Raw genomic sequence first — 19,761 nt, 5'->3', positions numbered from 1 at the left:
GGTTGAGGGCGTTCAGACCACTGCGGGAGGGAAGTTGCGGTCCTGAAGAACGAGGACATTTGAGATGTACGGGAGTGGAATGCCTCATCATGGGAGCAGATGCGGCGGAGGCAAAGGCATTGGGAATAGGGGATGGAATTTTTGCAGGAAGGTGGGTGGGAGGAGGTGTATTCTAGGTAGCTGTGGGAGTCGGTGGGCTTGAAATGGATATCGGGATTTTACAAGCTTCAAAAATCTCCCCTCTCCCTACTGCATCCCAAAACCAGCCCAGCTCATCCCCGCCTCCCTAGCCTGTTCTTCCTATCACCTATCCCCTCAAGCCCCACCCCCCATTTCCTACCTACTAACCTAATCCCGCCCCCTTGACCTGTCCATCCTCCCTGGACTGGGCTATCCCCTCCCTACCTCCCCACCTAGACTCACCTCTACTGGCTCCATCCCCGCTTCTTTAACTTATTTCAGAACCCTCTCCCCCTCTATTTCTGATGAAGGGTCTAGGCCCGAAACGTCAGCTTTTGTGCTCCTTAGATGCTGCTTGGCCTGCTGTGTTCATCCAGCTCCACACTTTGTTATCACAGAAGTAATATCAGCCTGGTTTCTCTGACTGAGAGGGCAAAGCTCAAAAAGGCAGTACAAGGCAGGGATGCTGTAAGTATTCAGGTAGGCTTGAAGTGAACGAGTATGATAACTGCAAGTGAACATGCCAGAGATGAGCCTGATCCAGTCCATGAGCTGGATCATGTCCCTGGGTGTGTTATGCCCTTACAGTAGTAATGATTGCTGCTGGTGCATGAGGTACATGAGGTACAGAGCAAAGGTGCAAGTGGATTGGAGATGCGCCATTAGGGCTGTTAAAGCTGATAACAGTTGGATATCAAAGCACGATCACAAGGCGTGTGTGGGGCTGGTGAATGTGGAACTTGCTCGCAAATGCTGGTGCTTCAACACAGAGGTCCTTTCGAGCAAGCTGCGAGCTGAAGTTGCCGGGTACCTACTTTGAATGTCAAGAATTCTCAATATCTAGCTTATTCTGTATGTTTGCTAAATAGGAAGCTGAATATTAAAAATGAGAGTTGGGCAATTAAGACATTTAATAAGCAATAATCCTCCTTGATTGGGTAATTTGTTGCTACCTTAGTATGAATATGCCCTGCCACTCAGCTGAGACAAATTATGCAGTCAGACGCTCCTGATTTGGAGTAAGACCTTGCCGAACCTCTTGCCCAATTTTTCTACAAATCTCAATGTACCGCACATCTCTCAGGTGCTTTCAAGATACTGCCCTCTATTATTGTTCCTTAACAATTACAAAGTCAACATCCTACACAAATGCGGGAGTATCTAAACTATGTGGATAGTAACAATGCAAGAAGGCCGATCGCTTGCTCTAAGAGAGTGCAGCAAAAGTTTATCAAATTGATTTCAGAGATGGCAGGACTGACCGATGTATAAGAACAAGGTGAGTTGGTTGGGAATGTATTCACTGGAATTTCAAAGAATGAGGGCGATCACAGGAACCTATAAATTCCAACAGGGCTAGAAAGATTAGATGCAGGAAGGATGCTCCTGATGGTAGGGGACTCTAGAACCAGGGGTCAGAATCTAAGGATAATGCTTTTAGGACTGAGCTGAAGAGACATTTCATCACTTAGAGCGGTGAGCTGTGGAATTCATTACCACAAAAAGTGGTCGAGGCCAAAATATGATACGTTGTCAGGAAGGAGGTATTGACATGGCTCTTGCAGCTAAAGGTATTAAGGTTATGAAGTGGGTGGGGTGGGGTGGAGGGCACAGAAATGGGATGGGATGGGATGGGATTGTAGTATCGAGCATGATGATCGACAATGATCATATTAAATGAAGAAGCAAACTCGAGGGAATAAAAGGCCTAATCCTGCTCCTGTCTGCTAATACCACCTCCACAGCGGAAATTAAGGATGGCAAAAGATATGAGCATTGCCTGTGATACTTGCTAGGCTATACAAATAAAAAATAACAAAGAGTAGTTTTGTATTAACCTCTAACCACAAACTGTCTCCTTCCATAACCTGTATTTGGCTAATAGATTGCAAATCTAAAATGAAGCTCCATTAATGACTTTGAGAATGCATGTATGCATGTGTGTATTTACAAGAGAGAGATATTAACTAATAGAAAAATTGAATTGGAGGTTAATATTTTAGTGAATCAAGTGTGGGTTGTCCATTCTACTGATGTGTAATTAAAATATTTGGGGGTGGTCCGTGAAGTATAATTTAGGGATTAAAGGTAGTGAAATAATAAATCAAATGTGGAAAAACAACAAGGCAGAAAATCAAAGTCCAAGAGCTTGGAGATAGTAAGGACTGCAGATGCTGGAAGGTCATTCAGCATCTAAAGAGCAGGAACATCAATGTTTCGGCCTGAAACAGAACTCTCCTGCACCTCAGATGCTGTCTGACCTGCTATGCAAAGCCCAAGATCTACCTGAATGGTGAATGATGAATAAATGTTGATAGTTCAGTGGGAAAGAAATGTCTTGATCAGAGTCATACAGCACAGGGAGCGAGCCTTTGGTACAACTCATCCATGCGACCAGGTTTCCTAAAGTGAACTAGTCCTTTTTGCCTGCATTGAGCCTGTATCCCTCTAAACCTTTCCTATTTATATATCTGTCCAAAGGTCTTTTAAATACTGTAACTGTACCTGCATTACTACTTCCTCTGGTAGTTCATTCCACAAATAAGCTACTGTGTGAAAAAGTTGCCCCTCATGACCCTTTAAATCTTTTTCCTCTTACCTTGAAACAATGCCCTCTAGTTTTGAAATCCCCTACCCTAGGGAAAAAAAAACTTCTGCTATTCACCTTATCAATGCCCCATATGATTTGATAAACCTCTACAAAGGTCACCCCTCAATCGCCTACACTCCAAGGAAAGAAGTTGTAGCCCATCCAGCCTCTCCTTATAACTTAAACCCTCTAGTCCCAGTTAACATCCTTGTAAACCTTTTCTGCACCCTTTCCAATTTATTAACATCCTCCATAAAGCAGGGAGACCAGAATCGTACACAGTATTCCAAAAGCAGCCTCACCAATGTCCTGCACAAACGCAACATGACATCCCAACACCTATACTCAATGCTCTGACCATTGAAGGCAAGTGTGCCAAATGCATTCTTCACCACCCTGTTTATCTGTGACACCACTTTTAAGGAGCTATGTAGCTGAACCCCTGGGTATCTCTGATAAAACTCCCCAAGCAATGCTATTTGCTTGTAATATTACAAATATTGCTGTTTTTGTGCTATTTTAAGCAACTGTCTCAATTGAGACAGTGATTTTTTGCCATTACTAAATAGAAATTAAACAAGCTTGGAGTATGATACATGTAAAAGGTTGGGGGTCATGCTGATTCAAGACTTTGACAGCTAGACTGGTAAGATCATTGAAATTTTTTTGTTGAGTTCTTTAAGAAGGTCCTATTGGATTCAAAACATTAACAATGCTGCTCTTTCCACACAGGCTGTTAGATCAAAAAATGGAAAGTAAAACTGAGTTTATAGCAACAGTCTCAAAAGCTATAGCGTTAATTGCACTTATTCAATTTTTCTCAAAAATGTAATTAAGTTTATGTTGTTCAAAACCAAGAAATATTACAGCATAGTTCTGCTAGTTAATTGGTAGATGTTTGAATTTCTTCTTTAAACAAGAATATCCCAAACAGGATTGCAATACTCAAATAAAACTAGAAGAGCTAACTGCTTGAAATTGCACTTGCAAAAGTGAACATTTAAATACACTTCACAGAAAGTATTTGAGTATTATTTGCAAGTAAAATATACAAGACTAAAAAATGATTAGAAGCATATAAATGCACTAAAAATTACTACTAAGACTTACCTGGTGAACTATGCTGCCTTGTAGATACAGAAGGAAATGAGAAATAATTTCTTTGTTCTCCATCATCATCCGATATTGCAGGTACCACGTTCAACCCAGGAAGTAATAAAGGATTATTAATTAATCCAGAAAGTGAAGGAAATCGTACAAAGACCATTTGTCTGTTTGGAGAAAACAAAGTGTTGTATATTTTAATCAAGTAGCAAGTCCTTTACAATCTATAAGATGATAAAACTAAGCCACTTCAAGTTTAGTATTGAGGGTACAGTATTTTAGCAACTTGTTCTACGAATGTTTGGCATTAAAATTCAGTAAAAATGCAATACTCCTTAGTTCTTTTCACATGATAGGTCAGAAGACTTGCATCTGTCCACAGAAATTCAAAGAATTACAAGTCTTATAGACTACCATTACCACTGAGGCACTCCAACATGAGTGTCCGAATGGCAGCAGATGGAGTAATATCCATCATTTTCTATCACTTAATTCGTCTCCGATATTTGGAGGTGAAGTATTTCTTAAAAAAAATAAAACTGTGTTGGAAGACATAGCAGGGAAGTCCTTACACAGTCAGTTCTGCTATAATGCGTGTTCTGGCAACCTGTATTGGCTGTAACGCAATGGACAAATCAGGGAATGTCATTTCTAAAATGTGAACTTATGTTGGCTATAATGCAATTCCATCAGTGTACAGAGAAGTATGCGTCGATATCACATGATCTTTTCACAGGTTGTCTCCTCAGCATGCACCATAACAGGTGAAGCCTTATCAATTTATGAAGATCTAACAAAATAAAAGTTGAAAGTCTGCAGACGTTCCTGCCTTCAGTGCTAGCCGTGCCTGGTTTGCCGATTTTAAGAGATACTTTGCGTTTCGTAACAAAGTTGTGTGGTGAAGTGGTCAGTGCAGACAAGGAGTGTATGACAGCGTTTCCTTCTAGAGTGAAAAAAATTAATTGACGAAGGCGGTCACAAATTAGATCAATTTTTTAATTTGGATGAGACAAGTTCAAACTGGAAGTGAATGCCATCAAGAACCTACATGCTCCAGGCTTTAAGGTGGCAAAGGATCATATGACTGCGCTGCTGCGTGCTAAAGCCAGTGGAGCCTTAAAGCTTAAGCCTGTGGTGTGCCACTCTGCCAGCCTTGAAAAGGTCACAGTACCTTAAATCTACTCTCGGTGTCTACTTTAGGTCAAGCAAGGGAGGTTAGATGACAGAGCATAGTTTTTTCTGACCTTATTGTTGATATTTTGCAAATTGTTATTAGAATGTATTGAAGGAAAAAAAAATCTGGATTTCAAGATTCTCCTCACTCTTGATAATGTGCTGAGTCAATCTCCCACCATTGGGGAGCTTTCTGAAAATACCAAGTACTATTTCTACCAGCATACACAACCTCTCTTCCTCAACCCATGGACCAGGGTGTAATAAGGAGTGTTCTTCAATTCTGGAAGAGCTTTAACATCAAAAACGCAACTGCTGTTGTGGAGGACTGGGGTGATATCAGTAAGGACTTTTTGCATGCAGTTTGGCGGAAGCTTCTTTAAAATCTTTGAAAAAGATCTGGAAGGCTTTGAGCTGTCAGAGGAGCTCCCAAGAATCAAAGAACATTGTGTTGACCTTGCAAAGCAAGTTGGATTTGAAGAAGAGCTGCTCACGTCTCATTGTGAGGATCTCTCCACAGCTGATCTACAACTCGTCCCTGAGGGGCAAGTAGAAGCTGGAGATGGAGCACCATGAGAGCTTTCCACTTCTGTTTTGTCTTCTGAGGGAAATTGAGAAGCAGTTGCAGCTCTTACAGGACAATGATTACAACGCAGAATGCAGCAGGGTATCAGTTTGCGGAATAAGATGTGGCACCCTATGAACAGCTTCTTCATGAAAGAAGAACAAGGGCACAGCAGCAAAAACTGGATTTTTAAGCCAATCCCAAGAAACAGTCAGAAGACAATGAACCATCCACTTCTGGACTAACTTTTCTACACCCCAACCCTACAACCTCAACTGCACCTGAAGGTGGTGATGGCAACAACAATGATGACAACGATCAGCCCTGCATTAACGAGAGCCACCTCAAAAACTCCTCTCCCCTCGAGTCATCTTGACATTTTTCAAGATAAGGTGTTAAATTTACTTTTATTTCATTATTAGTTATGAATTAAACGTTTATTTAAACTGTACTATCCTGTGTTAGGCTTTTGATTTTTGAGTGATATTTTTGGTGGTCTACCCCTAACCCTGCTTTTCCCATAGGTCCCATATTCCTATAGCATGATTTTCTATAACACAATGTTGCACAGGACGCAACTATCGTGTTATAGCAGAACCGACTGTAAACAGAATGCCATCACTCTTAAGGCCTGAGAATTCTTGGGCCTTATTATTGAATAATCTGTCTAGTGAACTGCATCAGATATATAGGTAAGTGGCAGAAGGTAAAACCCTTACAAGTTAGATACAGAAAAATATCAATGTTGCGATATCCTCCTGCAATTTTTAAAACGAAGTTCACCTTTTAATTTAAAGATATTGATGCTGCCATTGAAATGTAGAATCTCAGAATGCTGTCCTTTTCAAGGTTCTCTGGCCTTGGTAGCATAAGTTTTATACTTTTGCTCTCCCTCCTCAGCCTTACTGGTTTTGATTGTAAAATAGTTACAAAGTTGTAAGCAGGAGCAACACTTATAACACACATGTCATGTGAAAGGTGAATTGTATAAGTAGCATAATTTAAATGGAATAATGCAACAAAACACCAACAAATAATCAATTTAACTCCTTCAGCCAGTTTACCAAGTAATGAGTTCATTAGGTGATCAGTGGTCAAGAGTCATATTGTCCCATTTCCCTTAGTACCTTTGGATAATAATGTATGAAATAGTCAGCCTGTAGCTTGGCCATAATAAAATAATTATGATGATACTTGCTTGTATTAGTGGAAAGAATAAATCTCAAATTGCATAAATAGTTTACATGCAAGAGATCCGCTAGATTCCAAACGCAGTGATGCCGTTCTGGGCATCTTTTCATATGAGGTTATATTACTGCCTTTGAGGAACAGGGACTCAAGCATGGAAAAGGAGTCCAAGTATTTAGACTTTATGTTTATCTTTAGCGAATTTTCTTTCTCGCTGGTCTTCCACATACAATAAGGTAATTTATTTTAAAAAGACAAGAGATAATAGACAATAGGCAATAGACAATAAGTGCTGGAGTAGGCCATTCGGCCCTTCGAGCCAGCACCACCATTCATTATGATCATGGCTGATCATCCACAATCAGTATCCTGTTCCTGCCTTAGCCCCATAACCCTTGATTCCTCTATCTTTAAGAGCTCTATCTATCTCTTTCTTAAAATTATCCAGAGAGTTGGCCTCCACTGCCTTCTGGGGCAGAGCATTCCATATATCCACCACTCTCTGGGTGAAGAAATTTTTCCTCAACTCTGTTCTAAATGGCCTACTCCTTATTTTTAAACTGTGTCCTCTGGTTCTGGGCTCACCCATCAGCGGGAACATGCTTCCTGCATCCAGAGTGCCCAATCCCTTAATAATCTTATACACCTCAATCAGATCCCCTCTCATCCTTCTAAACTCAAGTGTATACAAGCCTAGTCGCTCCAATCTTTCAACATATGATAGTCCCGTCATTCCGGGAATTGACCTCATGAACCTACGCTGCACTCCCTCAATAGCAAGAATGTCCTTCCCCAAATTTGGAGACCAAAACTGCACACAATACTCCAGGTGCAGTCGCACCAGGGCCCTGTACAGCTGCAGAAGGACCTCTTTGCTCCTGTACTCAATTCCTCTTGTTATGAAGGCCAGCATGCTATGAGCTTTCTTCACTGCCTGCTGTACCTGCATGCTTGCTTTCATTGACTGGAGTACAAGAACACCTAGATCTCATTGTGCTTCCCCTTTACCTAACTTGACTCCATTGAGATAGTAATCTGCCTTCCTGTTCTTGCCACCAAAGTGTATAACCGCACATTTATCCACATTAAACGGCATGTGCCATGCATCCGTCCACTCACCTAGCCTGTCCAAGCCACCCTGTATTCTCATAACATCCTCCTCACATTTCACACTGCCACCCAACTTTGTGTCATCAGCAAATTTGCTAATATTACTTTTAGTGCCTTCGTCTATATCATTAATATATATCGTAAACTGCTGCGGTTCCAGCACCGAACCTTGTGGTACCCCACTGGTCACTGCCTGCCATTCCGAAAGGGACACGTTTATCACTACTCTTTGCTTCCTGTCAGCCAGCCAATTTTCAATCCAACTCAGTCTTTTGCCCCCAATACCATGTGCCCTAATTTTGCTCACTAATCTCCTATGAGGGACTTTATCAAAGGCTTTCTGAAAGTCCAGGTACACTACATCCACTGGTTCTCCCTTATCCATCTTCATAGATACATCCTCAAAAAATTCCAGAAGATTAGTCAAGCACAATTTCCCCTTTGTAAATCCATGCTGACTCCGACCTATTCTGTTACTGCTATCCAAATGAGTCGTAATTTCATCTTTTATAATTGACTCCAGCATCTTTTCCACCACTGATGTCAGGCTAACCGGTCTATAATTTCCTGTTTTTTCTCTCTCCCTCCTTTCTTGAAAAATGGGACAACATTTGCCACCCTCCAATCCGCAGGAACTGATCCAGAATCTATAGAACCTTGGAAAATAATTACCAACGCGTCCACAATTTCTAGAGCCACCTCCTTAAGTACCCTGGGATGCAGACCATCAGATCCCCGGGTCTTATCGGCCTTCAGTCCTAACAGTCTATCCAACACCATTTCCTGCCTAATATAAATACCCTTCAGTTCATCCATTACCCTAGGTCCTTCAGCCACTATTGCATCTGGGAGATTGGATCTGTCTTCACTAGGGAAGGCACAAGCAAAGTACTTATTCAACTCTTCTGCCATTTCCTTGTTCCCCGTAATAAATTCATCTGTTTCTGACTTCAAGGGCCCAATTTTAGTCTTAACCATTTTTTTCTTTACACATACCTAAAAAAGCTTTTACTATCCTCCTTTATATTTTTGGCCAGTTTGCCATCATAGCTCATTTTTTGTCTGCGTATTGCCTTTTTAGTTATCCGCTGTTGCTCTTTAAAAGCTTCCCAGTCCTCCGGCATCCCACTCATCTTTGCTATGTTATACTTCTTCTTTTATCTTTATACAGTACTTAACTTCCCTTGTTAGCCACGGCCGCACCTGCCTCCCCGTAGGATCGATCTTCCTCTTTGGTATGAACTGATCCTGCACCTTCTGCATTATACCCAGAAATACCTGCCATTGTTGTTCCACTGCCATCCCTGCCAGGGTATTGTACCACTGAACTTTGGCCAGCTCCTCCCTCATAGCTCCATAGTTCCCCTTGTTCAACTGCAATACTGACACTTCCGATTCTCCCTCTCCCTCTCAAACTGCAGATTAAAACTTATCATATTATGGTCACTACCTCCTAATGGCTCCTTTACTTTGAGGTCCCTGATCAAATCCGGTTCATTGCACAACACCAGATCCAGAGTTACCTCCTCCCTGGTAGGTTCCAGTACAAGCTGTTCTAAGAATCCATCTCTGAGACACTCCACAAACTCCCTTTCTGGTGGTCCAGTACCATCCTGATTCTCCCAGTCTACCCACATGTTGAAATCTCCCATAACAACTGTAGTGACACCTTTGCGACAGGTCAAACTCAACTCCTGATTCAACTTGCACCCTACCTCCTGACTACTGTTTGGGGGCCTGTAGATAACTCCCATTAGGGTCTTTCTACCCTTAGAATTTCTCAGCTCTATCCATACTGACTCAACATCTCCTGACTCTCTGTCCCCCCCTCGCAAGGGACTGAATATCATTCCTCACCAACAGGGCCACCCCACCCCCTCTGCTCACCAGTCTGTCCTTTTGATGGCACGTATAGCCTTGAATATTCATTAGATAGGTGACTATGGTTTAAGTGTTAATCCAGCACCATACACAGATTTGACAAAATGTATATTCTTTTGCTCTGATGTATCTGAACATTAATACTTGAAAGTAATATTATTGAGACTGCTCCATGAGCTTATTTAGTGAGCAAAGTCCATACTGGTCCATGCGGTTGGTGACTGCATTCTGCCAACATGATCATTTCTAACTATTCCTAGATGTTCATGGCCAGATTGTCTCACCCATTCCATGAAGGTTAAAATTTATGTTACCTTCAAATTATAGAACAGTCCAATTCCCTAGACTATAACATCTAGGGAAAAATGTGCTTTTGGTTTCTACATGTGCACAGTTCCATAGCCTGGAAAATATAGATGCAAGAGATTCATTGATTTATTCATGTATCTCTGCATTTACTCTGGTAGCCAGGTTATTCGAGACATCACAGAGTTAGCGATATGCAGCATAGAAACAGACCCTTCAGTCCAACTTATCCATGCTGACCAGATATCCTAAATTAGTCTGGTCCCATTTGGCCCATATTGCTCTAAACCCTTCCTATTCATATATCCATTCAGATGCCTTTTGAATGGTGTAATTGTACCAGCCTCCTCCACTTCCTCTGGCAGCTCATTCCATACCTGTGCCATCTTCTCTGAAGAAGTTGCCCTTTAGGAATCTTTTCCCTCTCACTTTAAAAACCTGTGCCCTCTTGTTTTGGACACCCCAGCCCTGGGAAAGAGACCTTGTCTATTTACCCTACCCATGTGTTTCATGATTTTGTAAAACCTCTGAGGTCAGCCCTCAGCCTCCGACACTCCAGCAAAAATAGCCTCAGTCTATTCAGTCTATTCTCCCTACAGCTCAGAACACTCTGACCCTCGCAACATCTTTGTAAATCTTTTCTGAACCATTTCACCAACATCCTTCTTCTAGCAGGGAGGCCAGAACTGCATGCAGTATTACAAAAGTGGCCTAACCAATGTTCTGTCCAGCTGTAACATGACCTCTCAACTCCTCTGTTCAATGCATTGACCAAGGCAGGCAAGTGTACCAAATGTCTTCTTCACTATCCTGTCTACCTACGACTCCTCTTTCAAGGAAGTATGAACCTGCACTCCAAGGTCTCTTTGATCAACCACAATCCACAGGGCCTTAACATTAAGTGCATAAGCCCTGCCCTATTTTGCCTTTTGAAAATGCAGCACCTCACCATACCTAAATCAAATTCCATCTGCCACTCCTCCGCTCATTAGCCCAGACGCAGATGCCCTTGGGCAAATCACAAGTACAGCCTTAGTTACAAGTGTGAGGTTTTAGAAGATGATTACGTTTGAACATTGATTGACATTATAAAACTGTCATTACACCTGATAGCAGTTGAAATTGAGCAATTTTTTTCAGGTAAATTGAAGTTTCATAATCTTGGAGAACAGTGAGGAAACGTTTCCAGAGATATCTGAAAATGATTGCCAATTAAACGTTGCAGAAGGGCTCTAATTAGGCAATCTATTCAAGAGTTGCTCCAGGTACAAAGTGTAACAAACAGAATTTTTATAGTATCTGTCCCAGAGTTACTTTAAACGCGAGACGTAATAATGGAATATTAAAGTCTAGTAAGAGATTTATAAAATGATGAAGGATTTTGAAAAAGTGAACATGCAAAATCTAGATCCTCTCATTGGGAAACACTTCTGAGGTCAACAATTTAACACTGTTGCTAAAATAGAGAAAGACGAGGAGAATATTCTGGCACAAAGATTACTGAAGTACACATTTTCACAAGAACGAGCTAAGAATGAGGCCACTGCATCTTTCAAAGGAAACATTGATAAAATTGGCAGCATTGCAAGGTACAGCATTTTACGGAGAGAGATGGGTGATACAATTCTGTTTTGGATTGTCGTAGCAGAGCTAGAACAGGCTCATGAGTTGAACTGGCTTCTTTCTGTGCATTAAAGATCTATGACTCCTAAGATCAGAAGCTAATACAGTGTGAATTTGATGGGCATCAATGACACATCTTTCAAAACGATCTTGATTCTACAAATGGGTGCAGTTTTCAGGTCTTTTTACTTCGAATTCTCCAGACGGTCTTCAAGAAGTGCTGACTAAATATTGTTTTATTTTGTAGAAAGCAGTTAATAAAGCAACTGGAATCTGGGTTTCATAAATAGGGATATTAAGTATCAAAGCAATGACAAACCTGTATAAAACTGGAGTAGTGAGGAAATTTCAACTGACCTTAAGGAACAATGACATTATAAGGGTATAGCAACATAATTATTATGCTATGCAGAGGTCATGGCTTTAAGCCCCACATTCAAAGTTCTGAAAGGGTGTTCAATAAAATGGTTATTACCGGCCAATACCAGGAAAAAGCACCACAAAGAATGCAAAATTGTTTTAACTTCATAACTGGATCACTATAAGTAAAGAAACTCACTACCCTATCCAGAGTGTTCTAAATGCAACGCTGGTCTCCACTGCATGTCTAGCGTTCTAATGCTTTATGAAGTGGCCCAGTAAACAATTAAATTGTGCAAATGGCTGCTCAAGAAATTGGTCCAATAGTATTTCTCAGGCAACCAGGAAACAATAAACGATATTACTATTACCTGAGACCGAGAAGAATTAAAAATAAGACAAGTGACTTCAGATATTACTGACTTAATAGATACATTCCAAAAAGAATAACAAAAAAAAATCTATTCATGAGGAGAGAGATGATAAGGAAATGAGAAGATGACACAGAACAAAGCTATCAAAATAAATCTGGAAACAGCTGAGGAAAGATATGCTGTTGTGAATAATGGACCAGTTTTGAATTCACTATTTCAACAAAAGCATCATATTGTTTGGGGATCATTAACTAATGAGCTAAACCTAATAACCAAGAAGTGCATAAGCTGTATGTTTTTCAGTTTTATTAATCAGAAGAGTCATAGGTTATGGACGAATCGCATTTGGTTGAACAGAGGAACACAGGACAGTATAGCACAGTACAGGCCCTTTAGCCCAAGATGTTGTGCTGACCTATTATCCTACTCCAAGATCAACCTACTCTGCACACTCTACATTTTACTATCATCCATGTGCCTATTCAAGAGTCACTTGTATGTCCCTAAAGTATCTGATGGTCATCTCCAAGGCATCCACCCACTACTTCGGTGAAGCAGTAAAAAATGGTGAAAGGGTGTCTAAAGCGGAATTATAGGCTTCCCTCTCATTTCCAGCACAAAGGAAAACTCGCTTTCACTAAGGACTATATTTGATGACCCATCTGAAATTGGCAGATGTAGAAGACGACAATGTCAGCCCTGGATGATAGTTTAGCTTAAGTGTATTTTGTGCAGTATTCCACAATTGCTCATTATCCTGCTTGCTTCCTCATAATTAAAAGGGACTTGCAATAAATTTTACATAATATTATAACTTACTCATAGTGCTTATTGAGAATTTTGTTTTGTACAGGTTTGTCTTCTGCAGTGTCCATAATTTAATAAAATCAGCAGGTTGGTGGGTCGAAGATAATGGGAACTGCAGATGTTGGAGAATCCAAGATAACAAAGTGTGGAGCTGGATGAACACAGCAGGCCAAGCAGCATCTCAGGAGCACAAAAGCTGATGTGTCAGGCCTAGACCCTTCATCATAGACACTGGGTGTTCAGTTTGTGGATTCTGCGGAGGATGAAAAACAGGAGAGGTCCTTTACAGGTCGGGGAGAGGGAGGCTCTGAGCTGGGGTAGGTTGGATTGCAGTGCCTGGAGATGCTGGTGCATGGCTACGAGTATCTGTTTCAGGACTCGCAGGAAGAAACGTTGCTGAAGGGTCTCAATGTTCTGGATGTAAGGTGGTCACGTTTGGGGCCAAATTGGGAAGGCTTGAATGTAGACTGTAGTCCATTGGGGATGATCTGGTTCCGTAGGCAGGTGCTGAGGAAGGTGATGTGGCTGTGGTACCTGGTTTGCTTCAGGACATGATCGAGCAGTTTCAAGGCCGAAGAGATTACAAGAGAGTTGCAGTGGGAGAGAGATTCCCTGAGGTTGGTGCGGAGGGTAACTTCTTCAGGTTAGACATCCCTGGAAGAGGCTTCGCAGTGAGGTTAAAATTGTGATCAGAGATAATGGGAACTGCAGATGCTGGAGAATCCAAGATAACAAAGTGTGAAGCTGGATGAACACAGCAGGCCAAGCAGCATCTCAGGAGCACAAAAGCTGACGTTTCGGGCCTAGACCCTTCAGCAGAGACTCTCTGAAGAAGGGTCTAGGCCCGAAACGTCTGCTTTTGTGCTCCTGAGATGCTGCTTGGTTGGTGGGTCGCCTCATTTAAGAGGGGGGCAATTTTATTTTCTCCCAGAGGGTAGTGAATTTGTGGAATTCTTCACTGCAGAAGGCTGTCAAGGGTGGGTCATTAAGAATATTCAAGTTTGAAGTAGGCAGATTTTTAATCAGAAAGGGATTCAAAGGTTATAGGGAAAAGGGAGAAAAGTGGAGTTGAAGATGGAATGGTAAGCCTTCCATCCCAGGAATTATTTAATGAACCTTTGTTGCACTGCCTCTACAGCACGTACATCTTCCCTTAGGTAAGGAAATCAAAGCTTCACACAACATTCCAAGTGTGGTCTCTCCAAGGTATTGCACAATCTTTCATAAAACTACAACACTCAGATAAATCAAATTTCCAGATTAGTTATGCAAAACCAGTTTACACTTTTCAATATTATAATTGAACAGTCAAATTAAATATTTTCAAAGCTCCTCAGCAAGTAACGACCAAATTTGAATTTTCTGGTGTGGCATTTATAATATTTCTTTAAAACCTTTTTTTTAAGAATCCCTAAAATGTGGAGGCAGGCCATTCAGCCCATCGAGTCCACACCTAACCTCCAAAGAGCGTTCCATCCACACCCAGACCCCTACCCTATCCCTGTGGCCTTGCATTTTCCATAGCTAATCCACCCAGCCAGCACATCCCTGGACACAATGGGGCAATTTAGCACGGTCAGTCCACTGAACCTGCAAATCTTTGGACTGTGGGAGGAAACCAGGGCACTCAAAGGAAACCCATGCAGACATGGGGAGAATGTACAACCTCCACACAGACAGCTGCCTAAGGGTGGTCCCTGGCACTGTGAGGCAGCATTGCTAACCACTAAGCCACTGTACCACCCCAATACTTTGCCAAGTATCACTGAATTACTACAATAAATTACACATGAACAATTTGTTCAGGATGCAGAACAGGACTTCATTTACAGAGATTAAGGGCAAATGTTCCCTAGCCTATGATTCTACCTATAGTGTCATTTGGTCAAAACATTCAATTTTTATTTATAGAAATACTAGAAATATTTATTAGCAATTTTATTTTGGCATTTTTAAAAATCGGCCATGATGGTGCCCTCAATTTTCAAATGACTTTTGATAGTTGAAAACTGAGGACAACTTTTCCTATTGCAACTCACTATTTAATAACAATATGTAATGCTAACTTGTTTTTGTTAGTGTGTCTTCTGCAAATTTATTTTCAACAACTTATCCTACACAAGAACAATGGTAGGCAGTACTACAAAGCTACCATTTTGCAATACTGCCTCTGACCTCACTAGCTGAGATGCTTCAGGTGTCACTGGATCCACAGACCTAAAGGAAAACGTTGACACTGAAATCAAACTACAATAAAAAACATGTACATTATCTAGTAAGCTACAAATGAAGAAAGCTTCAAGAACAGTACTGGAAATCATTTCTGATGTTAAAGCTGGCTATATTCAATTAAAATCCACCTTGTGTATACCAACATAAGTAACACTTCTGTGAATGGACTGTGTTCGGATGGTCTGAATATTTTAGTAGTGGTAAAACTGTGCTAATTATAGAAACTTGGAATTTGATTGGAAAATTTACAGAAAGACTCATTGGTAAAAGTCCTTTCAGCAGCCTCCCACATGCAAAGTGAATGTTTTCTATTCATCAAAAAATATCAAGTACGTTATCAATATTCACTTACTGTAAAACATTGACAGGCAAGAAAGGATTAAAATTTTCTACTCCATTAGTAGACACTAAAGAACCCAAATTAGTAGCTGAAGAAGAATTTGAAGCTGACACTGAAAAAGGAATGCCGGCACTTTCTTCGGAGGAGTTACTATAGAGAGAAACTGTACTGGATGAAGTTGATGCTGCTTGAGAGTGAAGTCTTGCATTTTCTGATGAGGTATCTAAAAGCAGGATTTAAAAGACAATGAGTGAATATTTCTTTTGCACAAATGGCACATCCAGTAATTGATATTCAATTGAACAAATAAATCAATTTGGCTGAAGTTTGACATCATTGGCAGGAAATAAAGGTCACAATAAATTTGCTGCTATTAATTTTGTGATACGTTGTTCCCATTATATCAAATTCTGGTAATGGTGCCACTGATCATTTACCAAAAACCCTCAACAGCTGTGGCAGTTGGTTTACTAATATACTATCAGTAACATTTTGATTTACTAAATCAGCTCAGGTCCAGTAAAATTCCAAAATAATATGCGCTCTGGGCAACTTGTTCAAATGTAAAAGAAACTCAAAGAAAAAAATCTCCACTTACCTTTTCATTACCTTCAGCATATTTAGAAATGTCAGCAACTTCTAATTTTCTAAATGTAATAACACAATCTAATGTGCATTATTTCCAGCAAGTACAAATTTTCTTCACTGCAGTATTGAACTATGTTTTTACTGGTTGTTCCTACAAAGATTGCAGACTTTAAGAAGGCATTTCACTGTAACCACCTCCGGTGCACCCAAACAGCGAGCAACAAATAGTGGTCTAGCCAGCAACACACACATTCACTTGTATGAATAATGCAAATAACTCTCTTGGCTTGCATGGCTAACAATGTATCTGTTATAAATTGATACTGGTGTCCTTTTAGAAATTTCAGCCAATGCCTCCGACAATCCCAACAACTATTTTTAATTCTTTACCAATACAGCATCTTATCTTTGAAATACTTCTGATCCCTTTAACAGTCATAAAACATTCTGCTTAAAAGCTTCATTCTCTAACTTTCCCAAGCTATGACAAAATATTGCCAACATCTGGAAAGTACCTGAAAATATAATCAAAATATCAGTAAAGTAACAATTTATTTTTGTTTTTTTGAAAAATCTCACATTTCCAGCATCTGGAGTATTTTGCTTTTGTACGGTGCAATCTGTGATAGAAGAAGCCACACTAACTATAAGAATTATTTTTGTTATGAGAGTGAGTGTGATGCTGGCTAGACCAGAATTTATTACCCATCCTGAACTGCAGGTCATGATGGTGAACTGCCTTCTTGAAGTCTGCAGTTTTTAGGGTTTAAGAACAACGAAAGTGCTGACAGGAAGGGAAATCTAGGATTTTGACCATTGCCACTGAAGGAACAATATAGTTTCAAGTCAGGATGGTGCGTGACTGACAAGGAATTTGCAGGTTGTTGTATTCCAATGCATTGCAGTCCTTCACCATCTAGGGGCTAAGGGTTTGTGGATTTGGAAGATACTGTTGATAGAACCTTGGTGAGTTGCTGCACCACAACTTGTTGCTGTCACTGTTACAGTGGTGAAGAAAATAAATGTTGAAAGTTGTGGATGGAGTGCTAATCAAGAAGGTTGCTTTGTCCTCATGCCAAAAGTTCAGGACTGTTGAAGCTGCATTCATTCAGATGAACAGAAAACATTCCACCACACCTGTGACTTGTGCATTATAGGCAGTCAACAAGCGCTGGGCACATAGGCTAGGAATTTTGTAGAAACCTGTGCCAAGTTCTCATCATAGAATTATGTATGTAGCTCATCCAATTTGGTTTCTGGTCAATGTCAATTCCCCCAAAATGTGAATTGTGAAGGTAATGGTAAAGACTATAGGGCTGCAGTGACATTAGAGAAGCTATGCTAACTGTAAGAATGGTTAATGAGTTTAATCTGATGGTTACCACACCACAGGTGAGGGGTAAGGTCAAGTAGGTGGGACCATTATGATAATCTCACTTAAATGGAGCAGTGATGGGAATGCTGTTAAATTGCAAAAAGTTATGGCTAAATTCTCTTTTAGAACATAAAACAAAACAAGCCCGTCGGCCCACGATGTTGTGCTGACCTATTATACTACTAAGCTCAAACTACCCTGCGTACCCTACATTATGCTATCATCCATTTGCCTCTCCAAGAGTCTCTAAAGTATCTGACATTTGACTTTGACTTTGCTGGAGATGGTTATGGCCCAGCACATTTACAGCACAAATATTACTTGTACTTGTTACTTATGATAACAAGCTAGAACATTATCCTGGTCTTGCTGCATTTGGACACATACTCTTCCAGAATTGGAGAAGTCAAGAACGGTGCTGACATTGCACAGTGAACATTCCCACTATGACCTTATGGAAAGAAAGCCTTGACAAAATGGCTGATGATGATTAGGCTTAAGTGACTACCCTTGAGAAATGATTGTGTCACTGTTACACTTTTTCCAAAGACAGTTTTAAAAATGATTTTCTTGCTCAGTTCTCCCAGCTAGGTTCAACAATTCACAAATATTGAAAACTACAATTTAAAATTAGTATATAGGAGCTTGAAGCATGCAAGATAAGAATGAACAACATTGACAACAAGACAACATTTAACTTCTACATATGTTATATCAGCATATCGCTTTAAAAAGCCCTCTTGGACTCAACTATCAAATTGTGCTCCATCCAAGTCCCTAGTATTCCAGTGGGAACCAGAATACTAGGTAAATAAGTGCAGATCCTGGAGACAAAGGTGTGACACGGCACAGAGTAAGAGCAGGCACAGGGAAGTCACAGGGCTCAGAGGGGCTGGAGGACTAGAATACATTTACTTCAAAGAAGTAGGGCAGGTAAGTCAGATGAACTAAGAGCATAGATGACTGCATTGAATTATGATGTTACTGCCATTACAGAGACATGGTTAGAGGGGGGACAGGACTGGCAGCTTAACGTTTTTGGATATCACTGCTTTAGAAGGGACACAATAAGGATGGGGAAGTTGCATTGCTGATTTAGGGATCACATCACAGCGGTGTTGAGGGAGGACACACTGCAGGGATCTTGCATTGAGGTGAGATGGATGGAGCTCAGGGATAGGAAGGGTGAAATCACAATGTTGAGAGTTTTTATAGACTTCCCAACAGCCCATGGGAGACAGAGGAGCGGAAATGTAGTCAGATACTAGAGAAGTGTGAAAACAGCAGGGTAGTTGAGATGGGTAACTTCAACTCTCCTCTTATTGATCGGGAATCCCTCAGAGCCAAGGGGTTGGATGGATAGCAATTTGTTAGTTGTGTCCAGGAGGGCTTTTCGAGGCAGTACTTTGACAATCCAACCAGACAGGAGGCCATATTAGACTTGGTCCTAGGGAATGAGCCGGGACAGGTGATTGATGTTTCAGTAGGAGAGCATTTCGGGCTGATTGACCATAACTCCATAAGATTTCGAGTAGTCATGGAAAAGGACACGAGTGGCCCTCGGGTGAGGGTGCTTAATTGGGCAAAAGCCAATTGCACTCAAATTAGACAGGTGCTGGAGAATGTGGATTGGAAGCAGTTATTTGAGGGCAAATCTACCTCTGGCACGGGGAGGCTTTTAAAGACCAACTGGCTAAAGTGCAGGACATGCACGTCCCTGCAAAACTATAGGACAGGAATGGCAGGATTCAGGAACCATGGATGACAAGAGAAATTGTAAGGTTAGTCAAAAGAGAAAGGGAAGCATACGACACGTCTCGGCAGCTACAAACTAACAAAGCCCTGGAGGAGTACAGAGAAATTAGGAAGGAGCTTAAAATACACAATTAGGGTGACAAAAAGGGGCCATGAAATCTATTAGCAAACAGGGTCAAGAAGAATCCCAAGGCTTTTCATGCACGTTAG

The 19,761-nt window shown here is 40.9% G+C and overlaps 1 protein-coding gene across 2 annotated transcripts in view; it reads right to left on the bottom strand.

The window, feature by feature from the left end:
• LOC125450659 (probable E3 ubiquitin-protein ligase HERC1) overlaps positions 1-19,761 on the bottom strand; it is a 235,586-nt gene that overhangs the window by 39,886 nt on the left and 175,939 nt on the right. For both annotated transcript variants that reach the window (XM_059648883.1, XM_059648890.1), the window contains exons 39-40: positions 15,846-16,056; positions 3,881-4,041 (exon numbers count right to left, since the gene is read on the bottom strand). In XM_059648883.1, the coding sequence (XP_059504866.1) occupies positions 3,881-4,041; positions 15,846-16,056 (372 nt within the window). The remainder of the gene's footprint in view (positions 1-3,880; positions 4,042-15,845; positions 16,057-19,761) is intronic.

The sequence above is a fragment of the Stegostoma tigrinum genome, chromosome 1, assembly GCF_030684315.1.
Source record: "Stegostoma tigrinum isolate sSteTig4 chromosome 1, sSteTig4.hap1, whole genome shotgun sequence".
Lineage (NCBI taxonomy): Eukaryota > Metazoa > Chordata > Chondrichthyes > Orectolobiformes > Stegostomatidae > Stegostoma > Stegostoma tigrinum.
This window is presented reverse-complemented; position numbering and strand designations above follow the sequence as displayed.